The 19088-nt window shown below is 38.1% G+C and overlaps 3 protein-coding genes across 7 annotated transcripts in view; 2 read left to right on the top strand and 1 right to left on the bottom strand.

The window, feature by feature from the left end:
* LOC110974726 (epithelial splicing regulatory protein 1-like) overlaps positions 1-5340 on the top strand; it is a 27048-nt gene extending 21708 nt beyond the window's left edge. For 3 of the 5 annotated variants that reach the window (XM_022226532.2, XM_022226535.2, XM_022226531.2), the window contains exon 14: positions 2075-5340. In XM_022226532.2, the coding sequence (XP_022082224.1) occupies positions 2075-2209 (135 nt within the window). In that variant the 3' untranslated portion in view covers positions 2210-5340. Of the gene's footprint in view, positions 1-182; positions 244-2074 lie in introns of all 5 variants that reach the window. The other 2 variants (XM_022226533.2, XR_002597616.2) reach the window with 2 other exon arrangements.
* LOC110974727 (uncharacterized) lies at positions 544-8462 on the bottom strand. The gene is made up of 5 exons (XM_022226536.2): positions 8185-8462; positions 7463-7734; positions 6800-7008; positions 6010-6162; positions 544-2204 (listed from the first exon to the last, which is right to left on the bottom strand). The coding sequence occupies exons 1-4, from the start codon at positions 8398-8400 to the stop codon at positions 6029-6031; spliced, it is 831 nt and encodes a 276-aa protein (XP_022082228.1). The 5' UTR covers positions 8401-8462; the 3' UTR covers positions 544-2204; positions 6010-6028.
* Positions 8463-8735: 273 nt separating this feature from the next.
* On the top strand, positions 8736-19019 carry heatr3 (HEAT repeat containing 3). Its single transcript, XM_022226631.2, has 17 exons — positions 8736-9049; positions 10812-10984; positions 11355-11442; positions 11975-12075; positions 12210-12319; positions 12641-12784; positions 13080-13228; positions 13597-13650; positions 13950-14049; positions 14519-14616; positions 14778-14840; positions 15281-15363; positions 15712-15848; positions 15947-16035; positions 16318-16461; positions 16643-16819; positions 17153-19019. The coding sequence occupies exons 1-17, from the start codon at positions 8900-8902 to the stop codon at positions 17249-17251; spliced, it is 1959 nt and encodes a 652-aa protein (XP_022082323.2). The 5' UTR covers positions 8736-8899; the 3' UTR covers positions 17252-19019.
* The last annotated feature ends 69 nt before the right edge of the window (positions 19020-19088 follow it).

Here is a 19088-nt window from a genome sequence, read left to right on the forward strand (position 1 = left end):
GCTGTACTAATTATTTCCAAGGAAACTTTGTAGTTAATCAACATCCTCGATAACTTGGTGGCAGTTTTGGTGATGGCTTTAACAGTGGTGGAGGCGACATATCACAGACGTGGTGGGGTTTTTTCTTATCTTGGTGTTTTGAGTATTCTTTTTCTAACGTAGACTTGCTGTTAATTTTACAGGAGGTTCCGCTCTAGGTCTTCCCATTTTGGCAAACATTCTGGTGATGGTTCATTTGAAAAGGTACATGTCTGGGTTCAGTACTGGTTACATAACACAGGCTCTTGGTAACAAGTTCCAGTCAGAACATTTGCCTCAGAATTTGGTGTTGGGTGTCCAATCAATTCTGGGGTGGGAAAAATCATTCTTTCCCAACATTCCGGAGATCAAATCTATCCATTGTCTTGGTTAACACTTTATATAAACATTTACTGCTACATTTGCTCACACACTGGCATCAATCCATAACTTTAAAAAAACTTGACATAGGCACTGATTTCAGAAAATTGCAGATAACTACAAAACACAAGGATACACAGGATGTGGATTATTGGCACACATGCTTTATTATATTAACAAATAAGCAAATTTGAGCACACTGTATTATGAAAAGTTAGCGCTTGATGACCCTAAACCCTCCCACAACTTTCAAAATCAGACAAAAGGGTTTGGGAGGATTTTGAATGGTTGAGCCCAACCACCGTTCTAAGAATTTACAAGGCAAATGTTGCCCCTTGACAGTTGCAGTCAAATAAGTTGCCATGGGTTTCTGCACAGTGGAGGATTTTGCAGGATCGAGGAACGTGCTAAGCAATGATGCCTCAGGAGTTAGGGTAATTTAACAGTCTTGTAACTTCTTGTAAAAATGTCAAGAAAGCATTGGAATACACAGAGCAGTAATACGGGGTGAAAATCATTCAGCTATTCACTTTGAAACTAAGTCCTCTTTTGACAAATTTGCATGACAGTTCAGAAGTTAAATCAGAACTAATACACTAGACTGTTAAAGCAAAAGACCAGGTTTGAAGCATGCCAGTAATATATTATCGCATGCTGTGATAGGATTTCCTGCTAATAATTGAGGCTAAAGTCAATAACACCTTGAAATGAGCCTTTACATCCGCTGAATAAAACAAAACTTGAGTACAGATTTCGGCAGTAAATAAAATAACCTCTTCAAATTGATCTTTTCCAACTTTACAGGAAAAAAATGAAAAAAAAAATTAACCTTGATTCCCATCCTTTCCTAAGCCACTACATGATGTAGAGGCATTTTGACAAAACTTCCTGTTTTCCTTCTTATGTGCCCCTAATATGCTCAAGTAATCCATTTTCTAGGAGCAATGTATTACCAGCAGGTTTGGAACGTGGCATTTCACTTTAACACACTTGTTAATTCACAGAGGATAGTTAGATAGAGTGCATTTGAGTACCATCCTAGCAGTCTGCAAAAATTGTTGACCCTAACTCTAAACTGTTACATGTCTCTTCCATAAAATTTTTTTCAGAAATGACTGATCCTGTCGAATAAATCCTGAGAACACTTCTGAAAAATAGGTTTAGGACAGAATATTGAATACAACAACAAATTCTATAGAATTGCATTCTACATTTAGGAGCAACAACTCACAGCTCTCTTTGGTAAACTCTAAAAGAACACAAAGAATTCTGCCCCAAATTTCATTTGAAACAATTTCAACCGGCAGTTGAATGTTTAATAACATATTTTCCAACATCTCATAGCAATGATATCAGTCTTAAACATCTAAATCCTTTGTGTTTTGAACAATACACGTCACTCGCTTTACAAAAATCAGGGCATAAATTCTAGAGGTTTGTAATCAAAAATAGAACTCTTCAATTCTGATTATTAAGCACAATCTCATAAATAATGACAAAGTACTATAAATATTCACTAAATATTAAACACTTGCAATTTTTATGCTACCCCCATATTTCAGAAGCTTGACACTCAGACGTCCATCACAAAATAACCACAATACAAAATACACCGAACATCTAGAAATCCAATTTAACAATCAAAATTTGTTGTCTTTTCTTCTTACCCTTGAAGGTGCCAGCTGAGAATGTACAGTTTCAGTACAACGGGGATGTACTGGTTCCATTCTACTCCCAAGAACTCGCCATGAAAGCTCTCCATGACAAGCAACGTCAGTACACCGGCAAGATGGAACTCTTTATGCCTTGAGGGGAGGAAACAAAAGATACAAGATGAAATCAGGTTGATTTGTATCCACTCTGTGCATGTCTATGTAGATCTTGAGCTCATGCAAAACCAATTCATGCAAAGCTTTCAACATTGAACCATGACACTACTAAATTCTTAACTTTCACTCTGTGCTTGTCTTCAGGTAAAATTTGTTTCAAACACTATGCTGTGTTTTGAAACTGAGTCTGTAATGCTTGAATGGATATCAATCGCATATTTTTGTGCAAAAACTTTCCAAAGTGTAGAAGCATATAGTTTCCCCTCACTTTCTTCTTTTCATCCTTCTGTAGATGGATTCTTTTGCTTTTCAGGACAGATAAACGTGGGTGTAGAGTAAATGAAACCCATATTTAGATATTTTGAAGTACTCTTTGTAGCATATGTCTGGTTGTCACCAGCTACCGCCATGTACACCTTTATGTTCAATATTTCTCCTCTCTAGTGGAAGTTAACTGTACATTCTACATTAAAATTCTTTCTGTGTTCCTGCCTGTATCTGTCTGCTTACAGAAAGCCTTTCACTTCTCAACCAGTGAGTTCAAATGATTCTACACTTTGGTTTTACAGAAGGTGTAATATGTTTCTTGAATACGGCAAAGAGTGGAAACATTAAATGGTCCAATGTTGACTTGTCATGTGGCTAGTGGAATTCAAAGTGACCTCCTACAAGAAATAAAACCCAGTTGCTGATGTCACATCTTTGACATCTTATCATTTTCATTAATAATATTATAAATCACTAATTTCCCCAAACAATCCATGTGTCTGATACTCTGTGCATGAACGAATGTGCCTTTTCAAACAAATTAAGAAATTTAAAATTAATTGTACACTTCCAAGTGTAGTTATATATTTAGACTGCATATTTTAGTTTACATAGCAATTTATCCATTATTAAGGACAGATATTGTTTGACTTTACATAATTTGTGTGTATTAGAAGTGTTGAATGATCATGTTCCTATTAGTCCATCCATCCTGTTTTCAACAGTGGGATATTTTGGCGTATTTTAACCTTTTGTGCCTTGTGTTCTCGTAGATAGTTAAGAAGTAGATTTTTTAGCTAGTCTTTTTTTGCAGCTCAGAATGTCCTTTTCAAATGGATCAGTACTAGAAGTAATAACTTGTACTTGTATTTCTGTAACCATTATATAACTCAGTGCTTCCTAAGCGCCAATTTCAACTCGCACTTCAGCATGACTTCCATCCATTTATTCTTTAGTGAAAGATACCTGGGCTTCCAATCGGTTTCTCGTTCAAATCAGTAACCATTTTCTTAGGTAACATCCTTTGAGAAACTCATTATAAAACTGTCAGACTAACTCGGTGTGTTCAATATTTTAGATTTTAATATCTACCCACATGTACTAAGTGTTACTGTCAAACACTGGCAACGTATTACATCCTTTGTTATCGCATCCATTAAAGCAACATGTTTCTTCATCTGTAGGTGAAAAACGTGATCCTTAGTAAGGGTGATAGAAGTGGCTTTAAGGAACTGAATATGTTTGCAAAGATGTAATGTATACATTCATGATGGTATCAAACAGCCCTAAGAACGTAGCATGTGGACTGGTAATGCGGTTGGTGGGTTTATTCGTTTCTTTGTGGATTTTTTGGTAGCTAATGGGTCTGCATTTTTGTGTCGGAAATAATCCAAAATTTAGTCAAAACCTGGTTTTGGTGGCTTCTCTCTAATTTGAGGTAACTTAACTGGTTGGGTAGAAAGCAGTTTGAGGGAAAAGGGGAAAAATGCAGATATTCTTGCCATCCATGCTGAACATTCTCAATTGTCATGAGAGTTGTGACAACGAAACATTTTATCAGTTGGGTTCTTCAAGGTCGATGTGAGACTTGAGGAAAGATTCCCTCCCGCTTAAAGGCAATGCTTCCTGCTGACGACAAGGGTTAAAAAAGGAATCTGAGTCAAGTTTAACATCATCTTGTCAGGCCGTTTGAGTGACGCAATAATATGTTTATCAATTGACAGTATTATTTATGTCAGATGTATAAAAAAAATAAGTTTACTCCATCTGTTAAAAATCCGAATTGAAGAGTGATCTATGTTACATGGGAAACCAAGCTTAGGAAACGAAATTGAAATAATTTGATATTTGGGTTGATCAGGTTTGAAGGGCATTATCAGTCATTAGCAAAGAACATTTACTTCCAAGACTTTAATGCTCTTGAAATGCACTAAATCTTTTTAAGAGCCTATGATCAAATAAACACCGACCCAGGAGACCAATAGAATAATTTGTACAATTCATTCTGAGGAAAGTAAACTCTTTAAGTTGTAAACTTATCAAAGTAATAACTATTTTAAACTCCTGATTATTCTTTAATGGTTTTATTTTTCAACCAATTTACTGTTTTTTTAAGTCAGTTTGAAATACATTGGCCAGATTTGCAAATAAGTTTCAGAAAGCTGTAAGTTGCACAATTGTTTTAGACTTTAGTAGCTCTTATTTGCAAATGCACTAGATTATCTTTAAATGTAGTTGAATTGCATTTTTTCAACATGTCCACAATGTTGTGTATTTTGATATTTATAAAGCTGAGAAGTGTTTTTGAAGAGCCATTCTTGTATATTTATGAATAAATTTCAATTTATTTTAGATGCAGTAGTCATGCCAGTTGTAAATGCAAGCTTAACAAATACAAAGTTTTGCATTCATTTTTAAACGGCCTCTTACAGCGATGAAAAAGTTGCCACAGAAATACTGTGTAAAAATTCATTTAAAAATGCACATGTAAAGACAAGGTTTTGTGTCAGTAAGATCGGAATTAAAAGTGAATGCAAAACAGCTACTAATTTTGCGCTTTGCTACGTGTAAATCTTGGGCTGCCTTGCATGAACGTTGGATTGTTGATTGATCATATCAAAGTCAGTGATTTAACAAACTTATCAAAGCTTTGAAACAGTCACACAATTAAGAAATAGAAATTACAAAAGTAAAGATATTGTGAATTGATGTTGGAAGTATTACTTGTATTTCCTCACTGAGTTCTTCCAGTAACCTAGTACGTTTATATCTAAAAATGAAAACTCAAAGCAAAAAAGACCTGCTTTGCTTGAGTGCAATAAAGGGAAGGATGGCAAGTCTTGAACAGGAGTCATTAAAAAATTTGAAATTTTTTATAAGAACTCTAGATCAAGGATCTTCCAATTTATTCAAATTCCAATTCAATTTTTGCACACATTTACACCATAAATTTGTATTTTAAAAATCCTGAATAGAGTCTCTTAATGGCATCTCAAATAAAGTGAATTAAAAAAAGGTTCGTGTCCAGAAAGTGTATTTTTGCATGAAGTCTTGCTAAAAAGGAAACTCCCAAGTTTGGATGAGATCTTTAGAAGCAACACTTTGCAGAAGGTTGTTCTTCAGATTGTAATTGTAATGATGGATGGTAAGGCGGATACTTGTTGGAAGGAATTTTGTCAGAAACGACATAATATCGTCATATATGTACATGAACAACTTCACCTACAACTGAATCTTGTATAAATCACAGAAAACTCACTTAAGGACAACTCAGGCAGGTAACTTAGATTTGTACGTTTTTCAATTTTTAATGGAATGAGTGGAAGTAGAAAACGAGACAATCAGCTGTATACATGGTATGGACAGTCCACCAACTTCCGTATACATGCAGCCAACATAACCTCTCAACTCACGCACCCTTGTTACCAAAATCTTGGATGGGCTGAGGAAGCAAATTTTGATTTGAAGGCAAAACATGCCTCAAGGTGGTCATCACATTAGCGGTTGTACTTACCTGGGTTTGCGTGACATGTCTAGCCTGCCATATCATTTACAATCAGCAAGACCAAGGGAATGCTGACGATACATCCAGCAAGACCCTCACCATTAATAAGCCATTGCTCACCCACAATCAGGCCTGGCTCATGGGTATAAATGCTGCCCAGTACTGATATAAAAATGAACAAAATAAAAATAAATGGGAATTACTATCCAAATTCCTTAAAGCATCTGGAATGAACAAGAGACATCATCCAATATGAGGAAATTTCAAGCCGTTTAGGACTTTGTAAAGTGTTTTTTGATTTGGCATGACATATACGAGAAGAAAAAAACCAAATCAGATATGTGAGGAACTTTCAATTTAGAAACAAACTAACTTCACTCATTCATACTTCATGTCTTAATAAATTGAAACAAAATCTTTCCAATCATTTCAAAGTGCTGATTCCAAATTTTTATTGCTCCAATGATGGACATTAAGTCTCCTAAAGGATTAAAGGTTTTGGACTAAGATATTCCACAGCAAATGCAATAAAATGATTAAGATGTGATTGGATAACTCAGGTAGGAACACCACAAAGAGACCACAGGTTGAAATTCTATATCAGCTACACATGTATGGGTATAATCCAAAACTAAATGTTACACAGCTGCTCAAAACTGAAAACTTATAACATTCATCCCAGTCTGGAAGAAAAAAGCTTATCCAAATCACTGTACTGCTTCACAATCTTTGCATCTTGTCCAGATAACTTCTATGACTTCCCAGTCAAATGCTGTGAGATTCAAATATTCCTTCTTACCCAATGGGTTCACTATATTCCATGTGCAGTGCATAATGGCAGACGGCCACAGGCTGTAGCCAGATCGCATGGTTATCCAGCCATGGGAATAGGCGTTGAGTAAGACTGATGTACACTGGACAGTCACGGTCATCAGTGGATGCTTCACTTTAAGTTTATGGGTCAATAAGACCATGACAGCAACATGGAACAGACCCCAAATCACTCCACTGAAAAAAAAAAGACAGAACAATCTGGTTACTTCCAACACCAAAAAGCACAGTGTTTTAAAGGATTCTTTGCTCTGTTTGGCTATTGCCTTAACCTCTGATAGAGTTATATAATGTCTGTTAATAATGAAAAAGACATCTTAATTTGTGCTTTTGTGGCCATTGTGTTATGGCCATTTGAAAATTTGTGAGTTCGGGAGAGGGAGCAGGGTCCCACAGGGGTATTGCTTTCCCCCACAACTTGCTAAATGACTTTAGGTCAAAATAATAAATGCATTTCAACACACAACAGATGTTGTGGTGGCAGCTTCCCCTCCCCAAAAAATCCTGATTAATTTTTTTTTGGGGTGGTGGGGGGAAAGGAGGTAAGAGTTCCAGCGGAGTTGCATTTGTCTCCCTTGACTACACCACCATTCCAAAGCAAACTTAATGTTCCAAACGTTCCTACACGAACCTGATAAAAAGAGCACTGGCAGGTGAATAGGTGTCCAATAAGCAGGGCAATAAGAAACAACGCCATCCAACCTCCTCCCCAGAGGCTCGGAGAAATCCCCAGATCTTATTCCGCCTCATAAATGCCTTAACCTTGGATGACCTCTGGTCCTCCAGTTTACTTCCCTTGGCAACGATGCCCCAACACAAACAGAGGTTCAGGATGACACAGAGACCTATGGTTGATACTGTGATTGCTATGGATATGAGGCATGCTATCACCATAGAGAAATACTGTAAGAAATAAAGGAATGAGTTTCATGCATGGACCACACTTGACTTCAATATAACAAAATGCCAAAATTGACCTCCACCTCAATATATGACTTTGAACCCTCAAAACAGGAAAGAGCAGAATGCAACTATACATTCATTTTGTCGTGCCAAGTCACATATATCTTCATAATCATGTCATTTTGAAGATAAACTTGGAAATGTTGAGCAAGATCACTCAGCATGATCAGTTGAATGCAAGATTTATTGACTGGTTTAATTAGAGGAAGTAAACCAGCTTTGTACGCAGCTGGACTTCAGAAATTATTGATCAAGAATTTTGAGGATTTCCCAAATAATAACCCTAACACTCCTCAGTCCTGCAACAGGTGAAGGATTGAGGAGGGTTAGGGATAATAATGACAAATGATATAAATCTCCATATCATGTGATGAAACACAAAAAACCAACCGCTTCGGTGGGTGGTGCGCTAAGACCGACAAGCATCTGGTTCACGAATTCGAAACATTCACCACTTGCAACTTTGAACAGAAGCGCAAACGCAGCTGGGAAATACATGGCGACCGAAAGAGTGCCAAAGCTTAAATTTCTGCCGAGGTAAACCCAAGCAGACGTGACAAATAGTGTCACGGTGGCAAAATCCAAACATGACCCCAAAACCGCCATATTGCAACCTTTGAATGTTGAAAGGGAAAAAGTAGCCCGTGCCAGTCCTACTTCCTGGTTGTTGCAACATTTGAACAGTAGAGGGCGCTCCCATCTGGCGCGAAAAAAATCAACTTGTTTCCAGGCCCAAGCATTTTTGCCTTAAAGTTGATAACTATTTTCGGAACATTTTCAATAAATTGGTAAAGAATTGTATCTAAACAATATTTCAAATCGCAAGGACAAAAGTTTGTTACTTTCTTTTCAAACAAATTAAAATACAGGTTGTTCAAAAGATACCAAAATCGTGGCTAAAGCAAGTTAACTTTCCTTAGCTTTTGACCCGGAAGCAGTTTTACGTTGATAATGGTCTTGTGGGACAAAAACCACATGGCAGAGACTGTCGCTGAAATGAAGTTTTGTGCAGAGCAAAATCGCCCGGTATTCCCCTTTTTTGGAGGCTGATTTAGGTTGTGAGAAATTTATTGCTAAAGAACAGGCTTTCAAGCGTCAAAAGGACATGGGGAAAGCGAAGCATAAGCGCTTCCGTGCCAAGAAACAACGACCTACCGGACTGCCGTCAGTGCAAGAAGTCGAAGCAGAGGAAGGCGAGTTAGGAACGGGAAGCTATACAGCTGTTGAAAACCAGACTCTCACGCTGCTCGAACGGGTAAATAAACTACCCGACGACTTTTTCGAATAATACTATTTTTAAATCTAAGCATGACCTGATGGTGGTAAGAATTCCGTATGCGGACAACATTAAATTTTCCTTGCATTTGTTAGTTGCACAGATTATTATTATCAAGTCATGCAAGTATCAGAAAGTGATAAACTTAACAATCAGTCCTAAAATGTCAAATTAACAAGGAAAATGTTGAAACATTTGTTGTTCTTTGGACCAGTCTCCTAGCATGCCTAGGGTTTGTACACAGGGTGTCAACTGATGTCGATGTATGGAACACTTTCCCTGATCATCATTACTAGTATCAAGGAAATTAAGATTAAAATCAAAGAAGTGCTAGGCCTTCTTTGTCAGTTTGAATCATTGTAACAACTGACATCAATATTGAGAATGGTAAACTTAGGCATAGGTTAGGGCTTACAATTCCCCAGAAATCACATGAGTCTGTTGGGTATGTTTCCCCAGAAATCAAATGAGTCTGTTGGGTATGTTTCCCCAGAAATCAAATGAGTCTCTTGGGTATGTTTCCCCAGAAATCAAATGAGTCTGTTGGGTATGTTTCCCCAGAAATCACATGAGTCTGTTGGGTATGTTTCCCCAGAAATCACATGAGTCTGTTGGGTATGTTTCCCCAGAAATCAAATGAGTCTCTTGGGTATGTTTCCCCAGAAATCACATGAGTCTGGTGGGTATGTTTCCCCAGAAATCAAATAAGTCTGTTGGGTATGTTTCCCCAGAAATCACATGAGTCTCTTGGGTATATTTCCCCAGAAATCACATGAGTCTCTTGGGTATGTTTCCCCAGAAATCACAGTCTCTTGGGTATGTTTCCCCAGAAATCACATGAGTCTGGTGGGTATGTTTCCCCAGAAATCACATGAGTCTCTTGGGTATGTTTCCCCAGAAATCACATGAGTCTCTTGGGTATGTTTCCCCAGAAATCACATGAGTCTCTTGGGTATGTTTCCCCAGAAATCACATGAGTCTCTTGGGTATGTTTCCCCAGAAATCACATGAGTCTGTTGGGTATGTTTCCCCAGAAATCAAATGAGTCTCTTGGGTATGTTTCCCCAGAAATCATATGAGTCTCTTGGGTATGTTTCCCCAGAAATTAATTGAGTCTGTTAGGTATGTTTCCCAGAAATCACATGAGTCTCTTGGGTATGTTTCCCCAGAAATTAATTGAGTCTGTTAGGTATGTTTCCCAGAAATCACATGAGTCTCTTGGGTATGTTTCCCCAGAAATTAATTGAGTCTGGTGGGTATGTTTCCCAGAAATCACATGAGTCTCTTGGGTATGTTTCCCCAGAAATTAATTGAGTCTGTTGGGTATGTTTCCCCAGAAATCACATTAGTCTGTTGGGTATGTTTCCCCAGAAATCACATGAGTATCTTGGGTATGTTTCCCCAGAAATCACATGAGTCTCTTGGGTATGTTTCCCCAGAAATCACATGAGTCTCTTGGGTATGTTTCTCTGGAAATTAATTGAGTCTGTTGGGTATGTTTCCTCAGAAATCACATGAGTCTGGTGTGTATGTTTCCCCAGAAATCACATGAGTCTCTTGGGTATGTTTCCCCAGAAATCAAATGAGTCTGTTGGGTATGTTTCCCCAGAAATCACGAGTCTGTTGGGTATGTGTTATATGCTTGTTTAGCTTTATTTTTGTTATGTTTGCTGTCTGAAGAATTATTATCATGACTAGAAGACCACTTTTGAAGTAATTCTCTTTAATTTTTTTTAAAAAGCTTCAAAGCAGCTCCGATGAGGAGAAGGTTTGCTCATGTTCTGCCTTAGCAAATCTTGTCCAGGAGCCAGCTGCAAGGGATACATTACTCCAGAATGGCTTAGTACGATGTCTAGGACCACTGCTCTTGGACAACCGTCCAGCAATCAGAGAAGCAGCCACAGGAGCTCTCCGGTAAGTTGGTCTTCAACTGCTCCTGTCATGCTAATTCCGGATTTTACCAGGCATTATGGGAAATAATTTAGATTTAAAGTTTGAGATCTCAAAATATAATCACTGTACCTAAACTAATCAGTGTACTCACCTCTTTTCATCATGGAAGTGGTAATCAGATTTATCAAATAGAAAATGCAGTTTTCTGTTGTGAATATTCATTGAAGTCTTTGTCTTTTTAGTTCGTGCTACCTTCATAAGTAACTCAATCAATCTGGTCATGGAACTTAATTCCACTTTTATGCAAAGTTTTACTTTGAAATCAAACCTGATCAAAGCATTATTTTTGATGGAGAGTTATTGCCAATACCAAGTACACATTACTTTTCAGAAATCTAAGTGCTTGCGGAGATCATGAAGTGTGTGATAAAATGGTCAGTGATGACATCATGACCCCACTTGTTACACTGCTGAGCCAGGTGAGAAGACAACAAACTTATGATAAATCCTGTGACCTGCTCTCTCAAAATGAGGAAATTCTTACATTGAATTGTTCCTTACGTAGCAAAAGAGGAAAAAAGTCTGAAAAACATTTTCGAAACAGGAAAACAAAACTAAGGAGAATATTGCTAGTCCAGAACTCCAGGTTAAGCCCATGCTTCTGGCAAGGATATAAAACGATATAAATCATGGCCGTGTGCATTCCGGAACTCAAGTAGGTCATCGGAGGTCAAAGGTTCGTAAAAGAAACTAAGATAGCATTATGTAACCTATCACATGACTTTGTGTTAGTGTTCAGCACACAACAGTCATTACGAGGAATGCATTGGTTAAATTCCCATTTGCCAGTTCGTAATATTCAGCTGTAATGCAGGTATTTGATCAACAATTACAGTATTCCTTTTACCGTGTATATGATGTATCTAGTTCAATGATATGACTGATTGTCATTGTTGAGCAAGAAGTCAGGTATAATTACCACAGTGTTATCGTTTCAATTTCTTCTTACAGTTGAGCAGTGGTATTCCAATTCCCTCAGGAAAGAAGCTTCCTAAGAGAGATCCTAACCTGAATTCCCTCCTACAAGCTCTTCACCTACTCTGGAATCTCTGGTAATGTTTGAGCTGGTGGCTCAAGACACATTTTGTTAAGTTGGTCACATTTTACACAGTTACACGTGAACTGAAGGTGGTTTTTAGTAAACAAATCACAGATTTTAAAGGGGTTTTCTTTATTTTTCTGACAGTGAGAGTAACGGAACAGCAGTTAGTATTTTCAACCGTCATGGTCTTGTACACATCACACTGCAGTGCCTACAGAGCCATGTTACCTTCCTAGATTTAGCTCTGACAGCGGGTAATGCTTAGTTTTGTCTGTTTTCTTTTCTGAAGACAGCATAAAGATGTGTTTGGTTTCACGCCAAGCCTATGGACTGAGGTCACACAACATACACTGGCCGCTTCATAAACCTGATACAATAATGATTCTGTATCTACTTATGACTGTTGTATATTCATGATTGGCTCTTTCAGGTGGGCTCAGTTTCCATGCTTACAACTTAAACTCAGAATAGGAAACAGTTATGATGCCTCCTTATCATTTTTGAGGCTTGTTTTTGTGTTTAGAGGTTGCTTTGATTTGTTTTTATTTCACACTTGACCTTCCACTTACTTACAGCCCACTGTTTGCAGACAGTCAGTGAAGATAACCCTAATGCTGGCATAGAGCTCACCAAATCGACAGCTTTGCCAATTCTAGAGAGCGCCCTCATGAGTCCTGGAGATACAATGCAGCATACCCTCCTCAGAACACTGGTTGCAAGTAAGAAGTCAATGGACGTGTTATTGATGAAACGATCAGTCAGTGGCAAAATTGTAATAATTTCATGGAGTGATCTTCCAAACTTTTCATTTCTGACGATTACACAGACGTTCTTAAAGGTGAAGGTTCCCCAAGCCAGTACAAAGTCCAGGCACATCAAGTTCATGAAAGGTTAAAGTAAAGTAATCCTGCCAAATCATCCCAAATCTCGCTGGTGATTACGGAGGAGGTTGAAGAGTTTTGCTCCAGAAACTTTCATTATCTCAGCCTTGACTTCTCTAATTTACCTCACCAGGTGTGCTTCACAACATCAAGGGTCTCCTTCCAGCGGTATCCCAGAATCAAACAATTCAAGCCATAGTCAAAGTATTCTGTCAATCTTTGGATACAGACGCACAGGCCGCTGTCTCCAAGTTACTGCCAGAAATGTCAAAGAATGGCCAGGTGATTGTTCTGCAATACCTTTTGAATTCAATATTTTTATAAAAAGAACAGTTTTTCAATCAGCAGAGCATTATAAATAATAATCTCAAACTGAATGATTGCATTTTCTCTTGCTTTTTTACTCCTTAAGTGTTTTGCTTTAATTTCTTTGGAATGTTGAACTTCCTTGTTGTAACTTCCTGTGGCTTTTGTAAGAGGATTCCAGTTTTGAGTTAGAGTTGGGTGCAAAGAAGTTTTATTCGCTGAAAGTTTGCTGACCTGGACTTAAACTTTTTGGTTTTTTCTGAACCATTTTTTCAACTTCCACATTGCTTATGAAAGCTATTTCGTGGAAGTACATTTCTCACTGATTAATTTGTTCCTTTCAGGTTTCCAATGGGTCAGGGTCCCCAGACCCCAAAGATTCACTTCCAGTGGTTGAGGTAATTTCTTGTTCTGTCCTTTTGGAGGTAGACTCAATCTAAAGTGGATGATCCATATTTTGAACCCGGGCCCCATTGCAAATCAGGTCTCAAGTTCTGCTTGAAACAGATTGGCTTAGAACAGACATTTCGCGAAGCAAATTCAGTATACCGGCCAAAATGTCTCAAAATGTAAATTGCCCCGTGGCTGGTTATCAGCTGACATTTGCTGAGCAAACTGTCTGCTGACCCAAAAAGTTTCCCAGTGCTCTTCAGTTTCAGTTCCTCTCATGTTTTATCTCTTTTCCCCTTCCTTACAGCTTCCAAAGAACCTCTCTGAGGACTTGGCTGAGATTGAAGCAGTTTTGACAGCCCAGCAAGTAGCCCTTGAAGTGGCCTCCAACATGTGCTGTCTGGACGGTGAGTGCTTCCAATTTTTCACATCCATATATGTGACCAACCATTCCCAAACTAGACTGAAGTGGGTCACTTTGATGTTTGACAAGTCCTCTCCTCCGCCGTTAAGTTTCATTCGAAGTGGTCCACAGAGCAAAGTTTGTCCCTGGAAAGGTTTGGTTGTTACAGTCACGAAAGCTGCAAAATTTGTATCGTGTATGTGTATGCTGGTGTCTCGTTCCAGATAATAGCTAATAGCGAGTCACACATGGTAATTATAGGCATAGTGAACCGTAATGTAAGATCCACATCAGTTTCTGTAGTACATCTGGTTGACGGACGCATCTTTGCTTTGAAAGTTCAGCACTTTGCCCAAAAGTCAGATCCAGAGCTCTGAACCCTTGACCATAAAGAAGCATCAGTGTCCTCAAGTAGATCATTAAGAATTTGTTTCCAGAATATAGTGATTTGGAAATCTTGTTTCTTTCATCAGATGATGAAGAAGATGACTGGGAAGATATTGCTTCTAGCAGCAGCAGTAGTGATGACCTCCAAGATGAAATTACTGATGCGGATGAGGTCCCCTTCATGGTAATGGTTGCAAGACGAATTCTGCAACAAACTTGACTTTAAAATTGCATACTGTCAAAGTTGTTCAAGCAAAGTGGTAAAAGTGTCAAAGAATTTTTTTTCCTTCACAAGTCTTAGTAGTTGCTTGCTTTAAGGACTGTGCTCGTTTTCTTCTCTTGCAGTCTCCTCTTTGTCTGTCTGATGAGATTCACGGAGCTCTGGTCAGTCATAATCTTCCTCAGAAGGTAGGTGCTAGCTCAGAACACTGCTCTGCTTTGGCGCTGTTTGGCAGGTGACATTTTTTTGACTGAAACCAATCAAATCTGGACAGCTTACAAGGTGTCAATAAGCTTATCTGGATTTTCTGGTTCATCATGCCAGAGAGACGTCATAAGAACTTGGGACATATTGCAGAAATAAACATTGCTCAGGGACAACACTTTTAACCAAAAGTTGAGATGAATCTATTGCCTGAGGATTGTCTGTAGCTGATTCCTGTTGATAAGACAAAAATCCTGGTCATTACCTGTACTGAAGCGAGTTTGAGTTCTTTCATCAGGAATCAAGCTTGAAACCTTTGTTTAACCTTTCATTTTTTTGATGACATGGCTGCTACCTAGAGTTGACTTTCATTTTCTTAAGACTCTGCGACGATGATTGACCTCTGTCTTGGTCTTGGATCTAGGTCTTAGTCAAGTGTGCTTTCCCAGATAGAGCTCTGCTACAGAGTCTAATAGTGCACAGTGCAGGCAAGACAATCTTCAAAGGGTGAGTTGGAAAAAGCCCTACCAAATCTATCCAATCTATCTATCGTACCAAATTGCCATTGATTTGTGTGCATCGTCGGCATAGCAGACTGCATGATTTTCCTCTTACGGACTATGTAAGAAGTTTGTCGTCTCCCTGTTAGTTTTCTAGCCATGGGTGGTTCCAACGCAATGGCACGGTCACTTCGACCTGTAATTCAGACAGCACAGTAAGTGCCAAAACTTCTTTTACAAGTCAAGTCCTAAGCTGCATTTCAAGGTTTGGAGAGGAAACTCAGTAGCACAGTTCTGCTTTGCTCTACAGATTATAAAGATGACCTGTTTTTTTCCTCTGTCTTTGATTGGTTAGACTGCTGCGGGTTCAGAGCCGTGCTCTGCTCTGTCTTCAGAACATGATAGCTGTAATTGATCTGGTTGCATTAGGAGGTCCGGAAGCGTTAACACTCGTCCTGAATAAACTTCTTATACTTACTATGGTGGAACCAGGTAAATGATACATGTATTGAACACAATGTCAGATTTCTGAAAATAAACCATAAGACAAGTTATTCTCTTTTCAATTAACTTTTTCTGGCATCTTTCAGCGCCAACAGGAGATGAATTGGTAGAGGCCTTGACTAGTGCACTTCGCTCTGTGCTGCAGAAAATGGCCATTAACAAGCAGATGCCTCAAGTAAGCCTATCCCTTTGTCTCTTTCAAGTAATCACAGTGAAATGCAGAAATGGTCCTTTTTTTCATTGTTAGTTGAGGCAAAGAAACTAAGTCAAGTGGGATATGAACTAGCATCTGAGAGTGAGGACATCTGGACATTAGCTGGATTGCTCTTGGTTTGAAGTGTTCTTTCAGTTTGCAAAATGCCAAGTGCTGATTGGCAGCCAGGGTTGACGTTCATCCATTTTGTAGCTCCATTTCATTTATCCAGTTCGTAGTTTTTGTTCATCTTTCAAACTGCAGGCTTTGTCAGAGCAGCATCTGACAAGACTGTTTGGTCTGGGACAAGGAACTCAATCAGAGCAAGTCCGAGTCAACATCGTAGCAATGCTAGGAAGCTTGGGCAGTTTGCTGGCTGCAAAGCCAGAAACAGAGCAGCTGTTGACGGTGAGAATTTTAAATAATCACTTCTGATATAAGTCATTCAGATTTATCAATCCATTCAGATAGATGGTTTTTCAGCCACGCCACTTGTTCTCAGATTTTCTTTTCTTGTTCCATTTGTGTTGCTCCTTATTGAAAATCCTAGACAAAGGTTTTACTTGGAATCATTTTTTCCTTCCTACAGGCCGTTGGTACCCAGCTGAGTGAGGTAGCAATGAAAGACGGTTCCCTGTGGGTCACAGCAGAGGCATTGGATGCCATCTTTGACACCTTTGGTGATGGAGCAACAGCTGATGCTGTGGCCGTGAAAATTGGACTGGTACCAAAGCTGAAGATGTTAGTGCCGCAGCTGAAAGCAAGGGTACGCTGGTTACTATACATGTGCTCATTCTCAGTTACTTAATCTGCTCTCGCTAATGTTATCTACCTTGAGCAGGAGAACCCCCTCATTGGTTGAAAAGAGCCATAATGGTCAGAAGTGTTCATTTTGTCGGCTTACATTTCATAGTCGTTTGTGGGCTAGCAATGCGCAGTTAGTACCAAAGGAGCCTCCATTGCTCGGAAAATTGCGCCCTTCTTGGTCCAGCTCAGAGCCCATAGTCCAACTCTCGCAGATCCTTCAGTTTCTTTGTTGTCTCTTTAACAAAAATATCAGGTCTTAACATTTTATTCATAAAGTCCCTCTTTTTTGCAGTTAAGACAGGGTAAGAACCAATTAGGAGAGCACATGCCAGTAGTCATCAACGCTCGACATAACTTGGTCCGCTTTATCAAGTACAAGGAAAGTCACTAGATGGGTTGAGAACACACAGCCGTCTCAGGAAAGCTCTGCCTAGTGACCTCAGGTTGGTACTGCTGATGTCCGATTAAACAGAATGAACAAAAAACCCCTCAAGATGAGTTTTCTTCTCCTTAAAGACTGAAACTAGGCTGTGGGTATGATCTTGTCAAGTTGCTGAATGCAGATATATTGAAAACTCACAGCTACGTTAAAAATCACATTGGAAGACTATTGACATAGTTGTCAATTGAACAGAACAGCATTTGATTGGGTAATCTTTGAGAGGATTCACAGGTGTTTGCCAACTAAACTGTCAAACTCGCTACTCCTGCAAATCCCTTAATTTATTATTATTTATAAACTATTTTTGTGTGTGTTAACTCACAAAAAGGTTTAGAATTTAGTCACCCATCATACACAGACCTTAGTAACTTTTTTGCAGTTAGGTTACGTTGAATTTGTTTGGATGATAGATTTTATGATTTCCAAGTTATTGTAGATTCGTTATGATATTGATCTGTGTATGTTTTTTTTATTTTTTTATGATTGCAAATATAAAAACAAACTTTATAAAGTTTGAAGTCCATTTCTTTGAAGGTTGTGAACAGTACCTACATGTTATTAAATGTGACAACCTGATAAAATAAGGCCAAGGGAATTATAATTGTGAAATTTGAGCAGCCTACGCTGAGGATTTTTGATGATAAAAATTTTCAATTTGTCATCTAGAGGTGCCTTTATGTCAATTGAATCTGAATGTATTTTGTTGCTATATCTGTTTTCTTGTCAGAAACATTTAATTCGAAGGATTTAATTTTATTTTGCTTTTTTCTTTTTTTTTCATTTTGTTGTTTTACTTTGTTTTGGGGAATGTTTGTTCTAGTATTTTGAGGAAAAGAATGTTCATGCAAACAGTATACTTAAGAAAGTCTGTTAGTCGGATAAACATCAATATTTACCCCTTTGAGTGCATTGATTTCTGTATTAGTAGTAGTATTTTGTACTTTCAAAAGTAAACAGTGTTTTTGCTTTGATATTACAGAAAACCTGTGTACCATGATTATTTCGATAGTTGGAGAAATGAAGATTGTTTTCATTCCAACATGTTGATGAGTTCCAATGGTGAAAAATTAATTTCTAAACAAAAAATTAATTTCTAAACTAATTTTGGAGTAATGGTCTCCTGAGACATTTATGCATCACTGGCAACAAAATGTTCTGTGTGACTTGAGTATGGTTACAACAATGTGAAATCGTAGAGTGTTCATTTTTAATATTGACCATTATGGCCAGTACGTTCCTCACAGCTCTATTTATTACTTCTCTGTGTTTTAGGAAAGATATGCATCACCGATGAAAGTTGCCAATAACCTATTGTTTTTCTGTTTTGAAAGTTAAATTAACTTGTGAAAACGGAAATATTTTTCATTCAGAATGTTGTCGTCAGGATGTCTTTGAATTATAACTTTAATCTGACCCTTTCGGTAGTGGTCTGCTTTCAAGCATTTCTTTGGTTAGATGGTAGTTTACCAGTCTTCAAAAGAAACTGTTATTTAAATACAATTGGAAACGACCTGATATGAGACTCTGGTTTGGTTCAGTGCAAGAAATGTGTTAATGTACTCACTGCCTTCACAACAAAGTATCCACTTGATTGGAGGAACTTTGTTGAAAATCTTCAGATTTTTTTTTTAAATACAATACGTAATCATGCTATTATGAACAAAAAATGTGTACTTTAACAGAAACCAAATAAAACTAATGGATAACAATGGGAAAATGGAGTTAGTGTTTTTGTTTTGCATTGCAGATTTAATGAAAGGGATGGGATGTTGGTTTTATTTTCTTT

This window comes from Acanthaster planci, linkage group LG06 (assembly GCF_054643075.1).
Source record: "Acanthaster planci isolate LZ-2023a linkage group LG06, COTS_SCS, whole genome shotgun sequence".
Taxonomy (NCBI): Eukaryota; Metazoa; Echinodermata; class Asteroidea; order Valvatida; family Acanthasteridae; genus Acanthaster; species Acanthaster planci.

Excerpts from the sequence above, each read along its gene's own strand:
- LOC110974727 (XM_022226536.2), bottom strand. The coding sequence starts at position 8,400 with ATGGCGGTTTTGGGGTCATGTTTGGATTTTGCCACCGTGACACTATTT. Across the intron at positions 7,735-8,184 it reads GCGCACCACCCACCGAAGCG|TATTTCTCTATGGTGATAGC; the intron begins GTTGGTTTTTTG and ends TATTTCTTACAG. Across the intron at positions 7,009-7,462 it reads GCCAGTGCTCTTTTTATCAG|TGGAGTGATTTGGGGTCTGT; the intron begins GTTCGTGTAGGA and ends TTTTTTTTTCAG.
- heatr3 (XM_022226631.2), top strand. The coding sequence starts at position 8,900 with ATGGGGAAAGCGAAGCATAAGCGCTTCCGTGCCAAGAAACAACGACCT. Across the intron at positions 14,050-14,518 it reads CAACATGTGCTGTCTGGACG|ATGATGAAGAAGATGACTGG; the intron begins GTGAGTGCTTCC and ends TTCTTTCATCAG. Across the intron at positions 15,849-15,946 it reads ACTTACTATGGTGGAACCAG|CGCCAACAGGAGATGAATTG; the intron begins GTAAATGATACA and ends GGCATCTTTCAG.